This window comes from Carlito syrichta, unplaced genomic scaffold (genome assembly GCF_000164805.1).
Source record: "Carlito syrichta isolate Samal-C Ts95f unplaced genomic scaffold, Tarsius_syrichta-2.0.1 Scaffold302617, whole genome shotgun sequence".
NCBI classification, from domain to species: Eukaryota; Metazoa; Chordata; class Mammalia; order Primates; family Tarsiidae; genus Carlito; species Carlito syrichta.
The window spans coordinates 139,342-162,439 of NW_007246713.1; the positions used below are offsets into that span (position 1 = coordinate 139,342).

General features: G+C 35.1%; 1 protein-coding gene across 1 annotated transcript in view; it reads right to left on the reverse strand.

The window, feature by feature from the left end:
• Positions 1-23,098, reverse strand: part of AGPS (alkylglycerone phosphate synthase) — a 148,390-nt gene that overhangs the window by 90,287 nt on the left and 35,005 nt on the right. The window contains exons 3-8 of the mRNA XM_008057032.2: positions 21,442-21,532; positions 18,711-18,831; positions 18,542-18,616; positions 14,172-14,243; positions 12,498-12,577; positions 8,461-8,541 (exon numbers count right to left, since the gene is read on the reverse strand). Of these exons, the coding sequence (XP_008055223.1) occupies positions 8,461-8,541; positions 12,498-12,577; positions 14,172-14,243; positions 18,542-18,616; positions 18,711-18,831; positions 21,442-21,532 (520 nt within the window). The remainder of the gene's footprint in view (positions 1-8,460; positions 8,542-12,497; positions 12,578-14,171; positions 14,244-18,541; positions 18,617-18,710; positions 18,832-21,441; positions 21,533-23,098) is intronic.

Below are 23,098 nucleotides of genomic sequence, written 5' to 3' on the forward strand. Positions count from 1 at the left end.
GCAGCCTCGACCTGCAGGGCTCCGGTGATCCTTCCGCCTCAGCCTTCCAAGTAGCTGGAATTACAGGCACGCACTACCACACCTGGCTAATTTTTTTATTTATTGTAGTGATGAGGTCTCACCAGTTTGCCCAGGGGGGTCTCAAACCACGGGCTCAGGCAATCCACTCACCTCGGCCTCCCAAAGCTCTGGGATTACAGGCTGAGCCACCGAGCCCGGCCAAGAATTATTATATTAATAGTATCACTTGAAAGTAGACTGTTAGAAGTTAAAGATGTAAACTATAAATTATAAAACAAAAAATTATAGTGACTAAAGAAACAAAGGAGATAAAAATGCATCATAAAAATATCAATCCAAAAAGACAGTAAAAGTAAAACAGAAGAACAAAAAACAGATGGGAAATATAGAAAATGAATAGTTAAGATGACAGATTTAATCCAAAAAACATCAATAAATCACACTGAAGGTAAACAGTCTAAAGATTCCCCAAATCAAAAGGTAGCAATTGTCAGGTTAGATAAGAAAAGAACAATTATATGCTGCCTATAAGAAAGGCATTTTAAATATAAAGATATACACTAGTTAAAAGTAAAAGAATGGAAAGAGAAAAAAAAAATAGCCCGCTAACAATAAGAAAAAAAAAACTGCAATGGTTATTTTAATATCAGACAATGTAGATTTCAGATAAAAGACTGTTATAAGGAGGACATTTCATAATGGCAAAAAAAATCAATCAACAAGACAGAACAATCCTGAACACTTATTCCCCTAATAACAGGGTATTAAAAATACATGAAACAAACCCTAACAGAACTGCAAGAAGAAATAAATCCACAATTACTGTCAGAGGTTTTAACACCTCCCAATAATTGATAGAACAAGGAGTCAGAAAAGAAGAACAAACATAAAAGATCTGAACAACACTATACATCAATGTGGCCTAAAAGACATTTATAGACTACTCCAACAAACAGTAGCAGAAGACACATTCTTAGCAAGTGTACATGGAACATTTAAAATATTGTGCTGAGTATAGTGGCTCACACCTGCAATCCTAGCATTTTGGGAGGCAATGGTGGAGGATTGTTTGAGCCAAGGAGTTTGAAACCACCCTAGGCAACACAGTGAGAACTCGTCTCTACAAAATATAACTATCCAGTCATGGTAGTATGCTCCTTTAATCTCAGCTACTTGGATGTAGATGCAAGAGGACCATCTGAGCCCAGGAGTTGAAGGCTGCAGTGAGCCATACTCATGCCACTGCATTGTAGCCTAGGCAACAGAGTGAGACCCTGACTCAAAAAATAAATAAATACAGAGAGAGAGAGAGAGAGAGAGAGAGAGAGAGAGACACCACATTACCACATTGTGGGCCATAAAACAAGTATCAATAAATTGGAAAGGATTCAGGTCATATAAAGTATGTTTTCTGAATACAATAAAATTGATATAGAAATCAGTACAGAAAGATGTCTAGAAAAATTCCCAAATAATTAGAAACTAAATAACATATCTGTAAGTAACCCATAGGTCAAAGAAAAAAATTAGAGAATTAGAAAATATTTTGAAATAAATGAAAATGAAGACACATATCAAAATTTGTGGGCTGTCACTAAAGCAGTAGTTAGGGGAAATTTTAGCACTGAATTCCTATATTAGAAAGTTAAGACAGATCTCATAATAAATTATCTTAACTTCTACCATAAGACACAAAAAGGCATTTTCCCCCAGAAAGCCAACACACATTCCTAATTAAAACTCTCCATAAAGTAATAAAAGAAAGAGATTTTTTTCAACTTGATAGACGGCATGCCCAAAAAACATCTAATTTAACATAAACTTAACAGTAAGAAACTGAACACTGATCTCTCCTAAATCAGAAATAAGACAAGATACTTTCTGCCACTTCTTTTCAACATTATATTTGTGGTTCTGGCTAGCACAATCAAGTAAGAAAAAGAAATAAAAGGCATCCAGATTAGAAAAAAATAAAATCGTCTTTATTCACAAGCAATATGGTCATCTATGTAAAAAGTGAGATCTACAAAAAAGCTTGCAGAACTAATCAGTGAATTTGTAAGGCTGGAAGACATAAAATCAATATATAAAATTAACTGTATTTCAATGTATTACTAACAATCAGAAACCAAAAATTTTTTTAATTATCATTTACAATACAACCAAAAAATATGTACTTAGGGACAAATCTCATTTAAAAAAACATGAAAGACCTGTACTCAGAAAATCACATGATACTACTGAGAAAAATTACAGATTTAAAAAAACTAAAGATATACCATGTTTACAGGTTAGAAGAATCAGTAGTTAAAATGTCAGTCTCCATCAACAAGTGTACCTGCATGATTAATGTTTATACACTTAGCCCTGAATTGTACCCCACATCTCTACAATAAATTAATTAATTAAAAATAAAAATAAATAAATAAAATAAGATAAAGCCAAAAAAAGTCAGTCTTCCCAAACTTGAGTCAATGCAATCCTAATCAAATCCCAACAGGCCTTTTCTTTTGTAAAAGAAATTGACAAGGTGATTATGAAATTCATATGGCAATGCAAAGAACCTAGAATAGCCAAAACAATTTGAAAAAGACTTATGAGAAAGCTATAGTAATCCAAACAGTATGACATTGGCCAAAGACAACATACACATTACTGGAACAGAGTCCAGAACTAGATGAACCCATACACAGACAGATTTTTTTTTTTTGAGTTGGTATTTCACTCTGTCACCCAGGCTGGAGTGCAGTGGCACACTCAAGGTCACCGCAGCCTCAACCTGCTGGGCTCAGGGGATCCTTCTGCTTCAGCCTTCCAAGTAGCCAGAACTACAGGCACGCGTTACCACACCCTGCTAATTTTTTGATATACTGTAGAGATGAGGTCTCACCAAGTTTCCCAGGCTGATCTCGAACCCATGGACTCAGGCAATCCTCTCACCTCAGCCTCCCAAAGTGCTGGGATTATAGGCGTGAGCCACCGCACTCAGTCTCAGACAGATTTTTTTTAAATGATGGTACAAAGTTAATTCAGTGAAGAAAGGATAGTCTTTTTAAACAAATAGTGCTGGAACAACTAGATATCTATATGCAAATAAATAAATAAATAACTTCAATCCATATCTTACAGCATACACAAATATTAACTCTAAAATCTTCAAAATTGATCAGAGATCTAAATGTAAGGTCAAAAATTATAAAAGTTAAATGGCAGAAAAATCTTTGCAACTTTGGGTTAAGATGCAACAAAAGAAGCATGATACATAGATTAAACATTAAAAACAACTGCTCTTCAAAAGACACTGTAAGAGAATGAAAAGCCACAGACTGAAAATCTTAGCAAAACATTTATCTGAAAAAGGACTTATATCCAGAATAAAGAACTCTCAAAACTCAATAACAAGAAAACAAACAACCCAATTGTACTTTTTAAACAAATAAAACAACCTTGACCAAGCTAAAATATGTTTGTTAAAGACTATTTTCTATATTTATTGTTGGAAAAAAGTCATGTTAAAGACTTGTACTATTTGAAAGCAAAGCTATTTTTTTGTCAAGGAAATGTGGTTTTTTACTATTACATCATGAGGCACAACATCGATTCCATGATCTTTTTGATGAAAGGACAGGCTGAGATTTGAAGGTAACTTGCACAAATCTGTCAGACTTTTTATAAATATCAATTGCCATCAGGTTTTGTAATCTGGGGCCCTGACTTCACCATTGTTAGTGCAGAAAATTTTCAGTAAATATATATTACCTGTATAAAGCTGGAAAAAATATTGGGCAAACAATCTAAACAGAATTCCACCAAAGTAGATATATGGATGGCAAATAAGCACATGAAAAGATGTTCAACATCACTAGTCACTAGAGAAATGCAAATTAAAGCTACACTGAGATACTATGTACCTCCTAGAATGACTAAAATTAAAAGACTATAACATAAAAAGTACATACAAAGATATAGAGAAACTGAAACTCTTATACAGTACTTTTGAGAATACAAATGTGTACAATGTCTCTGAGAAAAAGTCTGGTAGTTTTTAAACAAGTAAACATATAACTACCATTTTGACCTATCCATTCCATTTCTAGCTATTTACCCTGGGGACATGAAAGTATATGTCTATACAAAAACTTGCACATGAATGTTCATAGCAGTTTTCTTTGCCATGGCCCAAAACTGGAAATAATTCAAGTGTTCATCAAGAGGTGAATGGACAAACAGTGGTATATCTGTACATCAGAATATAACTGAGCATTAAAAGGAAACGAACTATTGATACAAGCAACAATATGGGTGAATCTCAAAATAATTCTACCTACTGAAAGAAGTCCGACTCCTCCCCTAAAAGAGTACATACTGCATGATCTGTAACAATCCACTTTGTTAAAATTGTGGGAAATTTAAACAGTAACAGAAAACAGATCAGTGATTGCTGAGGAATCCGGTAAGGGTTGTGGGTGAGGGTGGGAGAATTATAAAGAGGCAAGAGAAAATTTGGGAGTTGGTGGTTATGCTCATTATCTTGATTTTTTCATAGCTGTATTCAAGATATGTCAAAATTTATGAAATTGTATACGCTAAGTGCCATTGATTAGATGACAATTATGCCTCAATGAAACTATTATAAAGGAAAGCAAAACAATAATATATGACTCCAAAGATTTTGGCCCAAGCTATCCAAAGAACTGAATTTCCATCAGCTAAGAACAGAAGCAGCAAATTTTGGAGGCAAGATTGCAAATTTTCCCTCTAAAAATTCAGTTTTGAGGATGTAGAGTCTGAATGTCTATTATATGAGAGGAAATTCTCCAAAACACAAAACTATCTAATAATAAGAAAACAAACAACCCAATTTGTTACAGTACAGGCCTCCCCACTAGGTAAGTGTTCTAAGAACTCATTGGCATCACTGTACCAGTTAGCATTGCTGTGTGAGAGGCAGCACTCAGCTTTAGTGCTTTTTTTTTTTTTTTTTTTTGAGAATCTTTCAATGCATTTACCCCTTTCATGATGGGTGATTTATGAGTGCATCTGGTCACACCACATTGAGTGTTCGTTCAGCAGTTTTTGACCCAAACCAGCATGATTCGGTGCCCTACCCAACCCCCACCTTCACCCAATCTCACCCTGAACAACATTTTTTTGGTCTTCCCTGGATGAAAAAAAGTCCTCAAAGGCAAATGTTTGGCCAGTGTTGAAGAGGTGAAACAAAAAATGGCAGAAGCACTAAAAACATCAAAATTGACAAGTTCAAAAACTGTTTTGAGCAGTAGAAAAAGCATTCTGACAGGTGTATTGCATCAAACAAAGAGTACTTTGACAGTGACTGAAGTTGAAACATGTAAGAATAAATACACAATTTTTTATAAATGAATTCCACGTGGAGATATCAACTAGGCAAGTGGATATAGCAGTCTATAGGTCAGGAAAGAAGTATGTAATGATGATATAAATCTAGAAGTCTAAAGCAGAGCAAAGGAATATTTAAAGTAAGCTGTGCCTGAATGAAGCAGATAGTGCTCAATAAAAATTAGTGGAATGAATCAAAGTTCTAAGTACTCTATATTATTAACTTATTTCATCTTAACAAAAATCTTATGAAGTAGGAATTATTATCCTCATTTTTTAGGTAAAAAAACTGAGGCATAAAGGTTAGCAACTTGCCCAAGGCCACACAGTTAAGAGTTATATATGAAGTTTACATTAGGAGTTAATAGCTATTAGAAACAAAGAAAGACAATATGAAGTTATTAGTGATGTTGTCCCAAAGCAGGAAAAAACATTCAAATCAGGCATCCCCAGACTCTTAACTCATAAAATAAAGTAGTCAAAGATTCAACAAATCCCCCAAAATTCTCCAAATCCATAATTAACAAGAATGTGCCTTCCATTAAATTTTGCACATATTACTATTAATATTTACAAGTCAAGGAGATTAAAATCTGTACTACTCAACCATTATATTTGTGTCATTTTAAAACCTCTAGAAGGAAAAAGCAGGACGTTTTAAGCTAGTTGCCTCAGCTGAAGTAGAATCTGAAGGACACAGAAGTTTAATGAGAAAGAGCATGAACTAGGATCAAAATAGCTGCACAAACTATATTACAGCCTACTGGAGGCAAAAAAGAAAGGTCTATATTGGCATTTAAGGAAATGAAGTCATAGGTAAAATACCAGAAGTTCCTAATATAGGAAAATGCCATTTAAATTTCAAGAAAATATGTTCCTTAAAGTTTAATTCTAACCTTTAAAAAAAAATGAAAACTTGGAAAGGTTAAAATACTACATCAAATGCTATACTAAAGATATAAAATTAGTGACATAAAAGGCCATTCTTCATTATTAAAAAAATATTGCTGCATTTTGACAATGCCCATTCAGGCATAATGGAATACTGACATAGGACTTCTTTTTTTTTTTTTTAGAGGTGTTTTATTAAATACTATCATTCTACCCACTTAAGTTTATTACTGTTAATTATTTGTAAAATATCTTGTATAAAATCATAATTTATGGAAGACCTTTAACATTGCCTCAACAAATGTGTTCAATTTTATTCCAGTTTAATGAAATTTTAAAAATCATAGTTTAACAATTTGTTTTAAAGCCTGTCATCCAGACCAACTTCAATCAGCTTTTCAAGAAAGAAGGAACAAAGCCGGGCTCGGTGGCTCAGCCTGTAATCCCATGCCTTTGAGGGGCTGAGGTGAGTGGATTGCCTGAGCCCGCGGGTTCGAGACCCGCCTGGGCAGCGAGACCTCATCTCTACAATAAATCAAAAAATCAGCCGGGCATGGTAGCGCATGCTTGCAATTCTGGCTACTCGGAAGGCTGAGGCAGAAGGATTGCCGGACCCCAGCAGGCGAGGCTGTGGTGGCCGGGAGCAGCCACTGCACTCCAGTCTGGGCAACCAAGTGAGACTCCAACTCAAAAAAAGAAAAAAAAGAAAGAAGGAACAAGACAATGAAAATAAGACTGACAATCATATCATATCTCTTCCTGTTAAAGATTTAGGGGGCAGGGGTCCCTAGAACCCAAGTTAAACAGTGGTCAGTACATCACCAACAAATTGGACTTTCTAATTTTTGTTTATAAAAGTTGAGTTACAATCAATTTAATCATGTTTGAGGAAGTTGAAAGAACTACTTTATTTTCACAATTAGTTGCTTAGAATTCACAAGGTTTTTTTTTTTTTGAGTTGGATTCTTACTCTGTCGCCCAGACTGGAGTGCAGTGGCTGCTCCCAGCCTCGACCTGCCAGGCTCTGGTTATCTTTCTGCCTCAGCCTTCCAAGTAGCTGGAACTACAAGTGCGCGCTACCATGCCCAGCTGATTTTTGATTTATTGTAGAGATGAGGTCTCGCCAAGTTGCCCAGACGGGTCTCGAACCTGTGGGCTCAGGCAATCCACTCACCTCAGCCTCCCAAGGCGCAGGACTACAGGCTGAGCCATCATCATAAAGTTTTTCAAAAACTCATTAGTATCTCAAAAAAATACTGTCAAGGACGCCAAGATTTTCACTGACTCATCAGATGAGCAGTTGTCAATGAAATCATCCACTGAAAAGTTTGATGAATAGCAAATACTGACATCTACCTAACTGATGAAATTTATCACCAAAATCTGATAATTCTATATTCAATTTGATCCATTCTGCTCCATTCCTACTACTTTATTTCAGGTCTTTGTCAGTTCTTGCCTAAACTATTATTGCAGCTGTTAGCCACCTGTACATAGCCCACCCATTTACCATACACAGTGGCCAGAACAATCTAAGTATAAAGGTCAAGTCCAAACTTCTAACAGGGGCTTTATAAGGTCCTTTATGATAAGACCTCTTACTGTTTTCCTAGCTTGATCCTTTACCACTGCTATACCTACTCCCATCCAATATACAAACACCAAGAACATGTGTTCTCTCTCACAAACACACAGTAGATTCAGCGATATTCAGCTATCTACAGGCCTCCAAAAGTATCAGCTAACCCAAAAACCTCTGCATGTGCTCCTACTTCTGACTGAATGTTCTCCTCACCCCCATCTCTTTTTTTGTTCACTCAAAACTCATCCTGAAGTCTCATTTTAAAGGCCACGTTCTTTGCCACTGACTTCGTGTGAAAAGAAAATGTCCTCTATGATACCCTCTTTGTTCACTTCCTTCCTGCTTAACTCTATTTGATGATCCATACACTCTGCATTTAGCATTCACATAGCAATTCTCACTGAATCATTAATTTACCTTTGTCCTAACATAAGCTACCTGAAGGCAAGGGATAACGTCTTACTAGCATGTCCTCATCATCTAGCTCAATGCTTGACCTACAATAGAAACTGAACAAATTCACTGAGTGACTAAATGCATTGTGAAAGGTATTCATTCAGAGAAGGGACAAAGCAATTTTGAAAACCTTAATGAAAGAAATAACATACCTGTCTTTCCAACTCTTGTCCTGTTATGCCAGCCTCTACATGAGCTGTCAGATTGTTCTCATCAATCCAGAGAATTCGATTCTGTTGCAAAGGAAGAAATAAATCTGATTTCCATGAACATTTTCTTAGGGAATATAACTTCCTAATTCAAAGCAACAATTGATAAGCTAGTAGTTAAACAAATAGGGCTCCCCCTCAATTACCCGTAATGGAAAGCAACTGTACTTACCACTGACTATATAACATGATAGACATAGTAATAAAGGCAGTATATTATGCAGGGATTGGTTTAAAACACAGACTTCATCTTCATTTGGATATTAATTTGAATTAAACTCTCCCCTCTCACCTATGGCAAATTATTTTATGCAATTACAAGTGGTACTCAAAGTGGTTATCATCAGCGTCCAGACACCTCTGATTACGGAGAACATCTCTTAACATCTCTTAAAATGTGTATATATATTTTTTGGCACCCTGGTATATGGGTTTTCAAGAATTAATTTTTAGCATTAAAAACAGATTTCTGGGCAACCTCCTCAGGTCCCCTCCCACTGTGGGAGCTTTACTCTCCTCTTAATAAATTCTGCTTTCTAAAAAAAAAAACAAAACACAGGTTTCTTTCTTCTATTTGGTTGAGAAATCAGGTAACAAATAGAAACTTCTTCTAGATTCCAGGGAAGCTTTCTTTGTACTTTGATATATTCAATTTTATGATAAAAATGAATGCAGATAAATCTAGTTAATAATAAAAACGAAAGAACACAACAAACAATATAAAAATAGCAGTTATTGCCTAAATTCCAAGTTTGAACACATACAATTACTGCTTAACTCATATAATAAACATTAAATGAGATGATGTATGTGAATGTATTTTTTGTTTTATGCTACATAAAATTCATTGTAATTATAGTCTCACTTTAAAACAACAGTAATTTCAATATATCCATGGTAAATCTGGCTTACAGTCTATGGCAGCTAAACAAAAAAAAGTATTATTACACTGTAGAGTGAAAAAACAAAGAATTTATTAATCAGATGATGCCTTATATTACAATAATTTTATATATCTCCCAACAAACTGGTTCTTGAGACAATTATATACTCATGGTAAATACTGTGTACCTACCAAGGATTCAAACATATTTTTGGTAGAAAACAAAGTTAAAGGAGGCAGAAAAGAAAACCATCTCCACGGGCACTCACAGAAAAAACTAAAGAAAATGTATAGGCTACATACAGTACACACTACCCAAACCAAGTTAATAATAAAATAAAACCTCTAAGGCTAATAGGCGTTAGGATTATATATATTTAAGCCGAAAACTGGTACAGATCTAATTCCATCACATTTCTACATTCTATATCAGAAATACATTGTGCACACTCATGCACAGATGTGACTTACTGACTTCATGCAAACCAGTTAATAAGTATCCCTCCATAAACCATAATATCTGAGATGGTTCAAGGTTAAAGGCAGTAAATATACAAAGATTCCCTGCAAAATAAATGGCTGAAAATTTAACATTTACAATTCTGGCACAAAATTTTAAGCATCTGCTGTGTTAGGAGTTTTACGTATCTCATTTAATCTGCACAACAACTTTCTGTATTACATATTACTATCTCCTTTTTATACATTTGAAAGGAGATTTAGAGGTAAATTTGCACATAGTAAGGTAAGGAGTCAGAAATTCAAACACATTCCAATGCTTATTCCAGAATAAGCTATTCTTAAACTATCTGCTGAGAAAATAAACTGCCTTTTCTTAAAATCTGGGATAAGAAGAAAGGTTGATGGGAATCTTTACAGTAAAATAATCAAGTCAGGCTTGGTGGCTCAGCCTGTAATCCCACGCCTTTGGGAGGCTGAGGTGAGTAGATTGCCTAAGCCCGCGGGTTCGAGACCCGCCTAGGCAGCGAGATCTCATCTCTACAATAAATAAAAAAATCAGCCGGGCGTGGTAGCGCATGCCTGTAATTCCGGCTACTTGGAAGGCTGAGGCAGAAGGATCACCGGAGCCCAGCAGGTCAAGGCTGCGGTGGCCGGGAGCGGCTACTGCACTCCAGTCTGGGCGACAGAGTGAGACTCCAACTCAAAAAAAAAGAAAATCATCATCATCATCATCAGGTGGTCACCATCTGAACTTGCTGACCAATTTTAGCATCACCAAAAGTGAAACAGTCAGCTTTTACGCACCTCTCTTTTGATATTATATGACATTAAAAAAATAAGCACATCAGCATCTATGAGGTATTCTTGCTTTAAAAAAAAAAAAAAAGCTATGCCTGAATCTAGTTAGACTTTATAACTAACTTCCAGTTTAGTGGACAGGGGTTAGCAGAAGAGTTATTCAACAAGAAGCAGCAGCAACAGACAAATTCATAATATGATGTTCTATATTAAAAATAACTTAGTTTCTTCAAAAGTCAGTAACAGTAAAAAAGAAAAAAAAGAAAAAAAGGAAGAGTAGGTTTTTAGAGAAAGTGAGATTAAGAAAAACAACCAAAAACTAATGTAAGTCTTATTTGGATTTCCATTTGAATAAATGCACTGCAAAAGACATTTTTGAGATTGAAAACTGAATGTGGACTGAATATTAAATAATATAATTACTTTGGATTTTGCCAGGAGTAGTGATAACACAGTAGCTATATAAAAAAAAAAGTCCTTTTAAAAAAATATTTTTTTTTTTTTTGGAGATAAGGTCTCAACCAGAGTGAAGTACAGTGGCAATCATAACTCACTGCATCTCGAATTCCTGGGCTCAAGTGATCCTCTTGCCTCAGTCTCCCAAGTAGCTGGGACTACAGTACATGCCACCATATACAGCTAAGTAATTTTTTTGGAAACAGGATCTTGCTTTGTTACCCAGATCGGCCTCAAAACTCCTGGCCTCTAACAATTCCTCCCACCTCAACCTCCCAAGTAGTTGGGGTTACAGGCATGAGCCATACAATGCCTGGTGAAAATATCCCTCTTAAAAGAGAGATACAGAAATATCACAAGGTTGTTGTGCAGATGTAAAGTAACATAACACCAGGATTTGCTTTAAAAAATACTAGAGAAAAAAGATAAAGCAAGTATGACAAAATGTTAATAACTACTTAATCTAGAGAATAGGTATACCATTCTCTTTACTTTGGTGTTTGAAAAAATTTCAGATTAAAAAGTTTTAAGATTTTTGTTTTTATTATAATGCAGGAATATTTAACCAGAAACATTGCCAACTATATGAAAACAAAATTTACACCCAAATTAAAACCTTAACAGGGCACAATGTCCAACTATTATACCACAACAAGTCAAAATTTTGGAAGGTAATTCTAACATTAAAATCATTTAGCTATTTTATTCATGCCCAAGCAAAAATGCAACAATATTAGTATAAATTTGGAGGACAGTATAAGTTTTGGTGATTCCAATTAACCTTAACTAATATTATGTTTTTTAATGGTAACAATCAGGTCATCTAATGTGTCAATATTCCAATCCATGCTTCTCAAAGTATCAATTTCACATGTCATTTTGGTAAAATGACATCAAGACACATGCTTTAGAGTAAGAGCCAACTTAGCGTTGGAGAACTCAAGACAAGGGTAAAACACGATGATAAAACACATTTAAAACAAAAAGGAAGCCGGGCTCGGTGGCTCAGTCTGTAATCCCGTGCCTTTGGGAGGCTGAGGTGAGTAGATTGCATGAGCCCGCGGGTTCGAGACCCACCTGGGCAGTGAGACCTCATCTCTACAATAAAAAAAAAAAATCAGCCAGGCGTGGTAGCACATGCCTGTAATTCCGGCTACTCGGAAGGCTGAGGCAGAAGGATCACCGGAGCCCAGCAGGTCGAGGCCGCTCCCGGCCACCGCACTCCAGTCTGGGTGACAGAGTGAGACTCCAACTCAATAAAAAAAAAACAAAAAAACAAAAAGGACATTAAGCTCCTTTTGTAATGACTACTAAGGCAGAGCTACAAAGACAACATTTTAAAGGGAAGCTATCTTCAAATACATCTTAAATTATTATGTACCATTTGTGAAGTGTCCAAAGAAATAATTGTTCTTTTCTCATCCTCAGGACACATCAGGCCATATGAAACACTAGTTCCTCCTGCAAAAATAGAAAACAATAATTTTATGCTTAAATATTATATTTTTAGCTATGCTTCCAGGGCAAAACCCTAATATAGAGTTTTACAGATAGGCCCACTAGAAAAGTGATACCTACTACTACTTTGCAAAATATAATTTGCAAATGCGATCACACTAAAAGGAAACTCACCTTTATTTCATGCTGCATGTCAAAATGAAGCAATATTATGGAGCTGAAAGCAATGGGATATGGCTCCATCCCCTGGACATGGCACACTCAAGTGAAGCCCCTAGCAATTTTAGAACTCCAAAAACATGATTAGAAAAGTTCTAAGCTAATGATTATTATGGAGAGGTGGCTTAAAAGAAAAAAAAACCCATCCTATACAACTAGAGATATCATGACCTCCTTTCTACCATAACCATGAGATTCATTTGCCATTTAAAATAACATCTTATATTCTAATAAAAAGGCTTTATTTAACAAATTAGATTAGAAATAAGTTTAAAATGTCCAGATTATGAGATACTTAAAAACAAATTTATATGTTCTTCAGTGAAAAAGTGATTTTAATATAGAATAAATAGTACATAGAAGTATTTAAACAACATACTTCTGTTTTCTCTTAACATTAAAGCCAATGGAAGAATGCCTTCTTGATACTATTAAAAAATAGTACAGTGTTCTCAGTTCTTAACCAGATCTAAATCACCAGATATCAAAACAAGTTCTTCTGGTACTTCCATACGTTCAGTACGAAAGAAAACATGTGTTAAGTCATCTTCCACAGAAATACAAGGGGTTAATCTGTAAGGTTCAGCTTAATTTTCCAAGGTGAAATAACGAACTATCAGTTAAGAACACGATGCCTATAATCAGTAACCACTATTTTCTTATAAGTCATTTGAAATCAGAAAAATAGTTCATAACAAGTGGCATTATACTATCCTTTTTGCATGAATTCAACAGAAAGTATCAGTTGAAGAGGGAATCTAGAGCTTCTGGAATTGCTGGAGATCTCATTTCCATTCCATTAATGCCAATTTCGTCATTGAAGGTAATTTCCTTTGGCTTATGTAAATTGTTAAAACAATGCAGTTAATAAAAAAGCAAAAGGGATCAAGCTCATTTAAAAATACAAAACAATGTTAGTTTTCTATATTAAAAGACATTATTGATTTGGTCATCAATATACTGTAGAACTTTTAATCTGCATAATGTTCTACGTTTACTCTGCTTCTTAAAGGTTTGCACAGGGTATGCTTAGATTTAGTTTTTGAAAAAGAAAATTCTCCCCATCAACAAACAGGTTAAGAAGAAATTACTAAAGCAGAAACATTTTCTTATGTAGGCATTAAATCACGACTTAAACTAGGATCCCTATTGGAAAAAGCGATGAATTAAGGGTGCACTACGTCTCACTTTATGTAAACCTACTCAAAACACATATGAGCACTGTAAACCAATTTTTGAGAATAATCACATCATAATTACAATAATGCTTGTTTTCAGCAGGATGACACAAATGTGTCAAATATAAATGTTTTAAATAGAACAAAATTTAAACATATTAAAATTCAAAAGAAAAAAAACCAAAAGGCATAATACCTACCACCAATTGGTATGATACAAAGGTTATATTTGCACGCTAGATTCACAATCTTAACTACATCATCATGACATGCTGTTGAAAAAAGGGAAAATAAATTAATTACAAGGACCTGAATAAAATCTGGAAACTCTGCAAAATAGGGGCCTATGAAATTCTTTACTATCTAAGCTTTTTCATGTATTCACTAATCAGCACATAACTGTATTAAAAGACTTTTTTTTTAACTTTTCATTTTGAAATAATTTCAGACTTACAAAAAGCTGCAAAAACAGTACAAAATTTTTCCTTCATCTTGTATCCCCAAATATTAACCTCTTACGAAACTGGAGTTCAATTATCAAAACCAAGCAATTAATACTACAGAAATACAATAAAGTAATCTAGAGATCTAATTCAAAATTTCCCAATAGTCCTACTAATTTCCTCTTTTCTGGGCCAGGATCATCCATTGCATTTAGTTGTCATGTCCCCTTAGTCTTTTTTAAAGATATGCATTTCCTTAGTCTATCTTTGACTTTCATGACCATGACACTTCTGAAGAACACTGATAAGTTTGGGTTTGTATGTACTTCCTCATGATTAAATTCAGGTTATACATTTTGGAAGTAATTCCACAGAACTGATATTGTGCCTTTCTCAGTGAATTACATCTACAACCACACGATATAGACATGTCTCATTTCTGTTAACAGTTAACTTTCATCATTTGGTTGGTTGTGTCTGCTAGGTTTCCCCACTATAAAAATACTATGCTTCTTGTTGAAATTAACAAGTATCTTGTGGGAAAATACTTTGGTTACATAAATAACATGTTTCTCATCATACTGTCACCCACTAATTTTAGTACCATCAATGATTTTTTATTGTTTTTTAAATAAAAGTTTAAAATATTATATAAAATATGCTACATATAAATTCCTTTGTATCATGAAATACTAAAGTGTTCTCTTTATCAGTGTAAAAATTGTATGAGCAACAAAACCCTAACCATGGAAAATTTTAAACACCAAGCAAGTGGTGCTAAGACTCAACTTGACTGGCAACAGGACATTAGTGAAGGCTCTCAAGGAGAGAAATAACATGACAAAGAGGTTATTTTAGAAAGATCAATCTTCTGAAAGAACAGTGAGTAACATGGAGGAGAGAGACTTAAGGTAAGGGAACTATATAAAAACTCAATATTCATTGCTAGGAGCCTGAAAATGAATGCTGAATGCTAAGAAAAATAGACAAATGACTGTCCGTTTATGAAAACATAAATATTGTTCTAGTAAAACCTGTCCACACCGTGCTGAGTGTTCAGTTTTTGACCAAAAATGGCATGACCTCCATGTCCTACCTTCCCTATTCACCCATTCTCAACTTGAGCAACTTTTTTTTTTTGATCTGGATGAAAAAGGTCCTCAAAGGGAAACATTTTGGCAATGTGGAAGAGGTGAAACAAAAAATGGCAGGAGTACTAAAAAGCATACAAATTGATGAATTCAAAACTTTTTTTTTTTTTTGAGTTGGAGTCTCACTCTGTCACCCAGACTGGAGTCTGGGAGTGGCCACTGCAGCCTCGACTTGCTGGGCTCCAGCGATCCTTCCGCCTCAGTCTTCCAAGTAGCCAGAACTACAGGTGCGCACTACCACAACCAGCTAATTATTTTGATTTAATGTAGAGATGAGGTCTCATCAAGTTGCCCAGGCGAGTCTCGAACCTGCGGGCTCAGGCAATTCACTCACCTCAGCCTCCCAAAGCATGGGATTACTGGCTGAGCCACCAAGTCCAGCCTCAAAAACTTTTGAGAAGTGGAAAAAGTGTCTCAAAAGGTGTACTGCATCAAATGAAGAGTACTTTGAAGACAGAAGTTTAAGCATGCATGATAAAAACACAATTTTTTGATAAATAAATTCTGAATTTCTTTGGGCGCCCTCTCGTGTGTGTGTGTGTGTGTGTGTGTGTATGTGTGTGTGTATGGTAACATGAGACAGCCATGTCAATTTATAGAATACCACACTGCCTCAAATTCCACATTGTTTAAAACTTGCCCTCATGAAGAAAAGCTTGGACTTCATCACCAACAGAAAATGAATACTGAAGTTAAATAAAGGCCTCAGCTCCAATTCATAACTCACTGGTAAAGAAACTGTTTCCAAGAAGGCTTTACACTAGAAAATTCAACACAATAAAATTATAAATTTAATTCAGTCAAGTATACAACATTCCTACAGGTTCCTGAAATACGAAACAAGATGGAAAATAATAATTATTTTTAAAAAATTTTTATTTTAAAGTTGTTGGGTACAATTCAAGGTTAGGTATACAAATATTCATTATGCAGGTACCCTTGTTGATGAGGTATGTCCCCCCCCATGCAGATTCCCACTACTGCCAATCCTGCCCCACCCCCCAGTAGTTTCCTACTGCCAATCCTTTTCTAAAGAATTATTTTTAAAAAATTAACCTTCTCAAGAGCATACGAGAGGTTTAAAGGGACAAAAAACTCAAGGCATGAAAACCTTAAAGGTTTTGCAAAAACCTAGATATGCACTGATAAAAGTCTGAATTGGAAATAGAAGAGCAAAGGTGTGAGGGAATCAGCCAAATGAGAAGGATTTTACAAAGCAAAGAAATTTGTGAAATACTTCTGTTTTCTAAATCTAGGCTTTTAGGAATATTTGGATTTCTTAGAGCAAGACACGTGCTCCTAATACCATATTCTCTCAGTTTTGTTTGTTTGCTTTTTAAGATATGGAATACTTGCTAGCCAGGCTGGACTAAACTCCTGAGATCAAGCGACCTTCCTGCCTCAGTCTCTCGAGTAGCTGGGACTACAAGTGCATGTCACTGTGCCAAGCTCTCTGTGCTTTAATATTCAAATACATGAGGAAAATAAACAGAATGCATACCTGAAAGTTCTTATTAAGATATATCAAAGGATGGTCTATTATGTTTCTTATAGGAAGTGAAAACTGACAAATTCTGCTTTCATGTTTTCCAGTAAAAAAGGAATGAACCTTCCCCAAATCTTGGCAGAGAAGTAGTCAAAAGCTACTAAAAATCAGGCAGACAAAACAAAAATGTTTCTTCTATTTGAGGATATCTTCTTTTTCTCAAGAACAGCTAAATTCTACACTAATCTAACAGAGACAAAAGACTTATTTCATAACTATTCCAAATGCACAGAAGAATACACATCATAAGGATCAGGAAATTAATTTCATCTCTGCTACACAGCTCTGAGATTTTCCTTCTGTGCATCTCACCTCCCACTTGCCCTCACATTAAAGTATAATTTTTCTTTAGTTTATATGGGGGGAAAGAAAAGTAGAAAAAGTTTCCTCAGATGGTCCCTCCAAAGTAGAAGGGTCTCATCTAAGAACTGAGTGTCTACGTATGAACTATTTTTAAAAAATAAAATAAGATACTCTGTATAATCTGAAGAGAAAAAGAATCACGAAATCAATAGAACTTACTCAAAATGAAATCGTGAATAGCAAGGAACAATATACCTGTCCTGCTTTAAGTTATCCGCTAAAAAAGATAAGCTAAAAAAAGCCATATTTATAAATATAGTGCCTAACCCTCACCAAAAACAAAATAACAACAGAAAGCTTATCCATTCTCCATCCCAAGTCAAATCCAAATAATTAATTTCTCAAAATTTAATTATTCATTTTCAAGACAGTATGCAATACATAGGCTTTAAACAACTTGTCCTGGCATCTGACTATGCTTTTTAGCCCACAGCTGATGTCAACAAATTACTGTTATTATTTTGCAGCAATCAGTTGTGTTAATTAAATATATATAAATCTAAATATACCATTGATTGATACTAACTTCACTCTTTCCAAATTAACCAAAAATATATTTTTCTACTGACTTCTCAATATGACTATTTTTCTTCTGTCGCCCAGACTGGAGTGCGATGGCATGCTCCCGGCCACTGCAGCCTTGACCTGCTGGGCTCTGGCGATCCTTCTGCCTCAGCCTTCCAGGTAGCTGGAACTACAGGCGTGCGCTACCACGCCCGGCTAGCTTTTAATTTATTGTAGAGACGAGGTCTCACCAAGTTGCCCAGGCGGGTCTCGAACCTGTGGGCTCAAGCAATCTACTTGCCTCGGCCTCCCAAAGTGCTGGGATTACAGGCTGAGCCACCAAGCCCAGCCTGACTATTTTCCTTTTTAAAGTCAATTGTTAATACAAACAGTTCAAGACAGCCAGGTCAAGAAAGAGCTTCAAGACCTTTAGTAAATGCTCTTAAAAATACAGCAATTTATACTTTTTACAACTCATATGTTAAAAAGTACATATTTCCAATACTATTTTTAGTTAAGATTTAACAACACTAAATTAATGATACAAAGGGGGAAAAACTTACTTGGCCATAAAACTATATCAGGAATTCGCTGAAACATTCCTTCCCTGAGCAAAAATATCTCATGAAGACAATGACCTGTTTTGTGGTTTAAAAATAAAAATGCAAAAACATCTTAAGTTACAGATAATTTTAAATTAGAAATAAATAGTGCCAATATAAAGTAGCTTACCATGAGCTCTAAATACTCGATCATCTGCTTCTTGTGAATATGAAATATTAGTTTCTTTAAGATCATGAAGAAAATCTTCATTTACAACAGAAGGAGGTGTATCACTAGGATTTAAGGATGCCTAGAAAATAAAATTAGTTTGTTTGACTTATTTATAGACAACAAATTTTGAATACATCTGTTAGGAAAACGACTATATACTACAGACTTTTTTCACATCCAAAGCAGGACAGGAGCATAGGAAATATCAAATAACACATACAGAAACCAGCTTTGTGACAATAACAAATTACAAATGGTCTGTTAATCACATTCTGTAACATAAGCTATAGAGGCCTTATGTTTCTTCTTTGTTTCTATGGCCCATAGTTTCATTATTTCTAAAGACTACAATCAAGAACAGAGAAGACAGTCAACCCTTAAATCTTCAACTTCAGATTAAAGAAATGGGAAGAAAGCTACTTGACTTTTGCACTACCTACATATTCACTGTAGATAAAATTTAGCATTTTTTATTCTTCAATGACCATTTAAAAATAATCAACAGAAAGTCTCATAATAAGTAATGAACCCATTTTTATAGAGCTACTTTACAACTTATGACATAATTATAAACGACACTCAATTTCAACTAACAGATAACTTCAAACTTTACCTTTAAAGTTAAAACTATGTGACATTGAGCATGTCAACCAACTTCTGTTATTCTTGGCTTCTTCATCTGTTAACTATAATTACCACCACCAAATATATAGGGCTACTATAAGGAAGACAGGTTAAGTGCTGATAATTTTTGTGAAAAGCACCTGAAATCATGACTAGCACATAGGAAGAGGTCTACAAATGGCTGGCCAAATCAAATCTGCTATTTAAAAAATTTAAAAAGCTACAATATACTGTTTGGAAAAAAGAAAATATAAGAATATGTAAAGAAAAATATGTGATGCTTCTACATTCTCTAGGCTCTTATTAAGGTACTATAGCCACTCAATAAATATTTGAGTGCCTGCTACAAGCAAGGCACTATTCAAGGCACTGTGGGATGTAACCGTGAGTTAAACAGAAAAAAATAATCTTGATCTCATGAAATTTATTCTGTAATAGAAGAAAATTAAAAATTGAAAAGGGGTCAAAAGCAGAAAAAGGAGTCCATCTAAAACTGGTGAAATTTCTAAATATACTATATGGATTATATCCATGTCAAAAACAAGGAATAACTAATAAGAGAAAAGGGGGGAAAATATTTTAAAAGAGACTAAAAAAGAGAGAGACCTTTAAGAAAAGCCAAAAGACTTAACTTGGGAGAGGTAGGAATTAGCTGTTCAGCCTAACTTAATAACCAGAATAAAATCACTGTAGATTTATAAATAAACCTAACAAGTACCCACTGAATACCTACACTTCTTAATAACATGTTAGATACAGTGGGGAATATAGCATAAGACATAGTCTCTGTACTTATGAAATGTATATCCAGTTAAAAAGATATGCAGAATACTATGCTACAGCAAAATAATATTAAAAACACAATAAAAATAATAATATAAAGAGTTACTAAATATTTTACTAGTTTCATAATGCATTGTTTTCTTTTTTTGTTTTGCTTTTTAATTTTTATTATAAAGATGTGGGGTACAATTCAGGGTTAGGTATATAAACATTGATCACACAGGTACCCTTGTTGATAAGGCATGCCCCTCCCTTCCCTAGCAGTTTCCCTCAGCTGCCAATCCCATTCCCCTCTCCCCGACAGTTTCCCACTACTGCCAACTGCTTTCTTATAGCATTATAATTGTTCAAGGTCAGTTTATGAGTGAGAACATATGGAACTCTGTTCGTTGTTTCTGTGATAAATCACTTAGTATGATCGACTTAACGAAGACTTTTTTTTTTTTTTGAGTTAGAGTCTCACAATATTGCCCAGGCTGGAGTGCAGTGGTATGTCCCTGGCCACCGCAGCCTCGACCTGCTGGGCTCAGGCGATCCTTCCGCCTCAGCATTCCAAGTAGCCGGAATTACAGGTGCACGCTACCACGCCCAGCTAATTTTTAAAAAATTTATTGTAGAGATGAGGTCTCACCATGTTGCCCAGGCTGGTCTCAAACCCGTGGGCTCAGGCAATCCTCTAGCCTCAGCCTTCCAAAGTGCTGGGATTATAGGCTTGAGCCACCACGCCCGGCCTAGTTTAAAGTTTTCTAATCCCACTTTCAGGAAAGTGATACTTTATGAACAAACTAAAATTTTCTATCAATCTCTATTACTTAATTCAGTTTTTCCTTTTTTGTAATTCTTCAAATAGTCTCAACACCTAAATGTTACATTATATTTTTATTTTAAATTATTCTCTATTAATCTTACATTATTATCAGTCTTTTAAATCATCTAAAAATAACTGCAACATATTTCTATAACAAAGCACTTTCATGAACATAAATAATTTGCATTTCAGTACTGCCCTGTGAGAGGTAGAACAGACACTTATTACTCCCACTTCTCAAATCAAAATAAACAAGACTCAGGATAAAAATTTGCCAGATAAATTCTGAGATTAGGATCCAGACCTGTGACACTAAAAAACCGCCCCTATCAAGGCCAATATAACTTACAGTCTTCACAACAAAAAATATAACAGTTGCATTAAAGCAAATACAACAAATTACAAAGATAAATCTAATTAACTTGGGATTTAAAAAAAAATTAAGTGTATTAGTAATAATTTTTGTTTGCTTACTTTAGAGGTAGTTTTATGCTCCAGACTTACTCCAAGGGTATTTTGGATCCAATCTCTAAAAGTTGGTAAAACCATGCCACTAAGAGGGTACCTAAGGTACAAAGAAGGTAAAATATTAGAGGACTATAACAGAATCTTCATTTAGATTCAAAGCTTAGATTCTGCTTCCAGTAAGGTCAAGCAGCTCCTATTAAACAAACCCTCCCACATGAAACTATAAACTCTGAACAAAATAAAACATAGTTACCTGAAGGCAGTACAAACAGGCCAAAAGCAAGCAAAAAAGCCGAGAGAGGGGTATACTACACTTGAAAGAAAGAAGAAGTTTCCATTTTTTTTTTCTTTTAAATAGATCTGTCTTATAGAAGGAGCCAGCTGGCACTACAAAAGGTAACAAAAATGCTGAAAACCTAAATGAAGAGAGTGTTTACAGTAAACACCGCATCTGGAAAGCAGACAAGGAAAGCAAGAGTCAGGGAGACTTGTATCAACTCTCTCCACAAGTCTCCCTGACTATGAATTACATATCTGTAGAATATGTATTAGATTCTTCTAAGCAGCCCAACTAAACTTAAAATAATTGAACAGACAACTCAGCTGCTTACCACCAAGGAGGGACAGAATTTGAAGTTTGAGGTCAATTGTTTGATTAAAAATTTTAAAAGGCTTCTTCAGAGGAATATAACAAAATCCAGAGTTCCTACAACATATACACAATGTCCATAAGATACTCCAAAATTACTATATGTAAGCAAATGGAAAAGTATAATCCATAATCAAAAAAAAGGAAACTCCAAGGCAACCCATTATACTAGAAGTAGCACACAGGTATTTAAACACAGTTACTAAAACTATGCTACAGGATAGAAAATATGCCCACAGGCCAGGCACAGTGGCTCATACCTGCAATCCCAGCACTTTGGAAGGCCAAAGCAGGAGAATCGCTTGAGCCCAGGAGTTCCAGACCAGCTTGGGCAACATAGCGAGACCCTTTCTCTATAAAATAAACAATAAAAAGAAAATATGCACCTAGTATAACAACAACAAAAACAAAAAAATCTCAGCAGATAATTAAAAACTATAAAAAAAGAACACAACAGAAATTCTACAACTAAAACTCAGAGATATTTATTTACTTGTTCATTTATTGAGTTGGAGTCTAACTCTGTTGCCCAGGCTGAAGTGCAGTGGCACTATCACAGCTCACCACAGCCTCAACCGCCTGGGCTCAGGCAATCCTTTAGCCTCAGTCTCTCAACTAGCTGGAACTACAGGCACACCCCTGCCTAATTTTTCTGATTTTTTTGTAGAGACAAGATCTCACTGTATTGTTTAGGCTGGTCTCAAACTCTAGGCCTCAAGTGACCCTCCTGTCTCAACTTCTCAAAGTGCTGAGATTACACACCCAGCCTGAGATATACTACTGGTATCTCACTGCAGTTTTAATTTGAATTTCACTGAGTATTTATGAGATTAAACATCTTTCTATCTATTGTCCATTTGGATATCTTCCATTTTGAATGCCAGCTCAAGTCATTTGCTCATTTTCCTATTATCTTCTCATCGACATTATGAAATCAAAGATACATGCGAAACATTTTTCTTCTCTGTGATTTACCAAACCACTCTCTTAAAGGAGTTTGGATATTTGACTCTC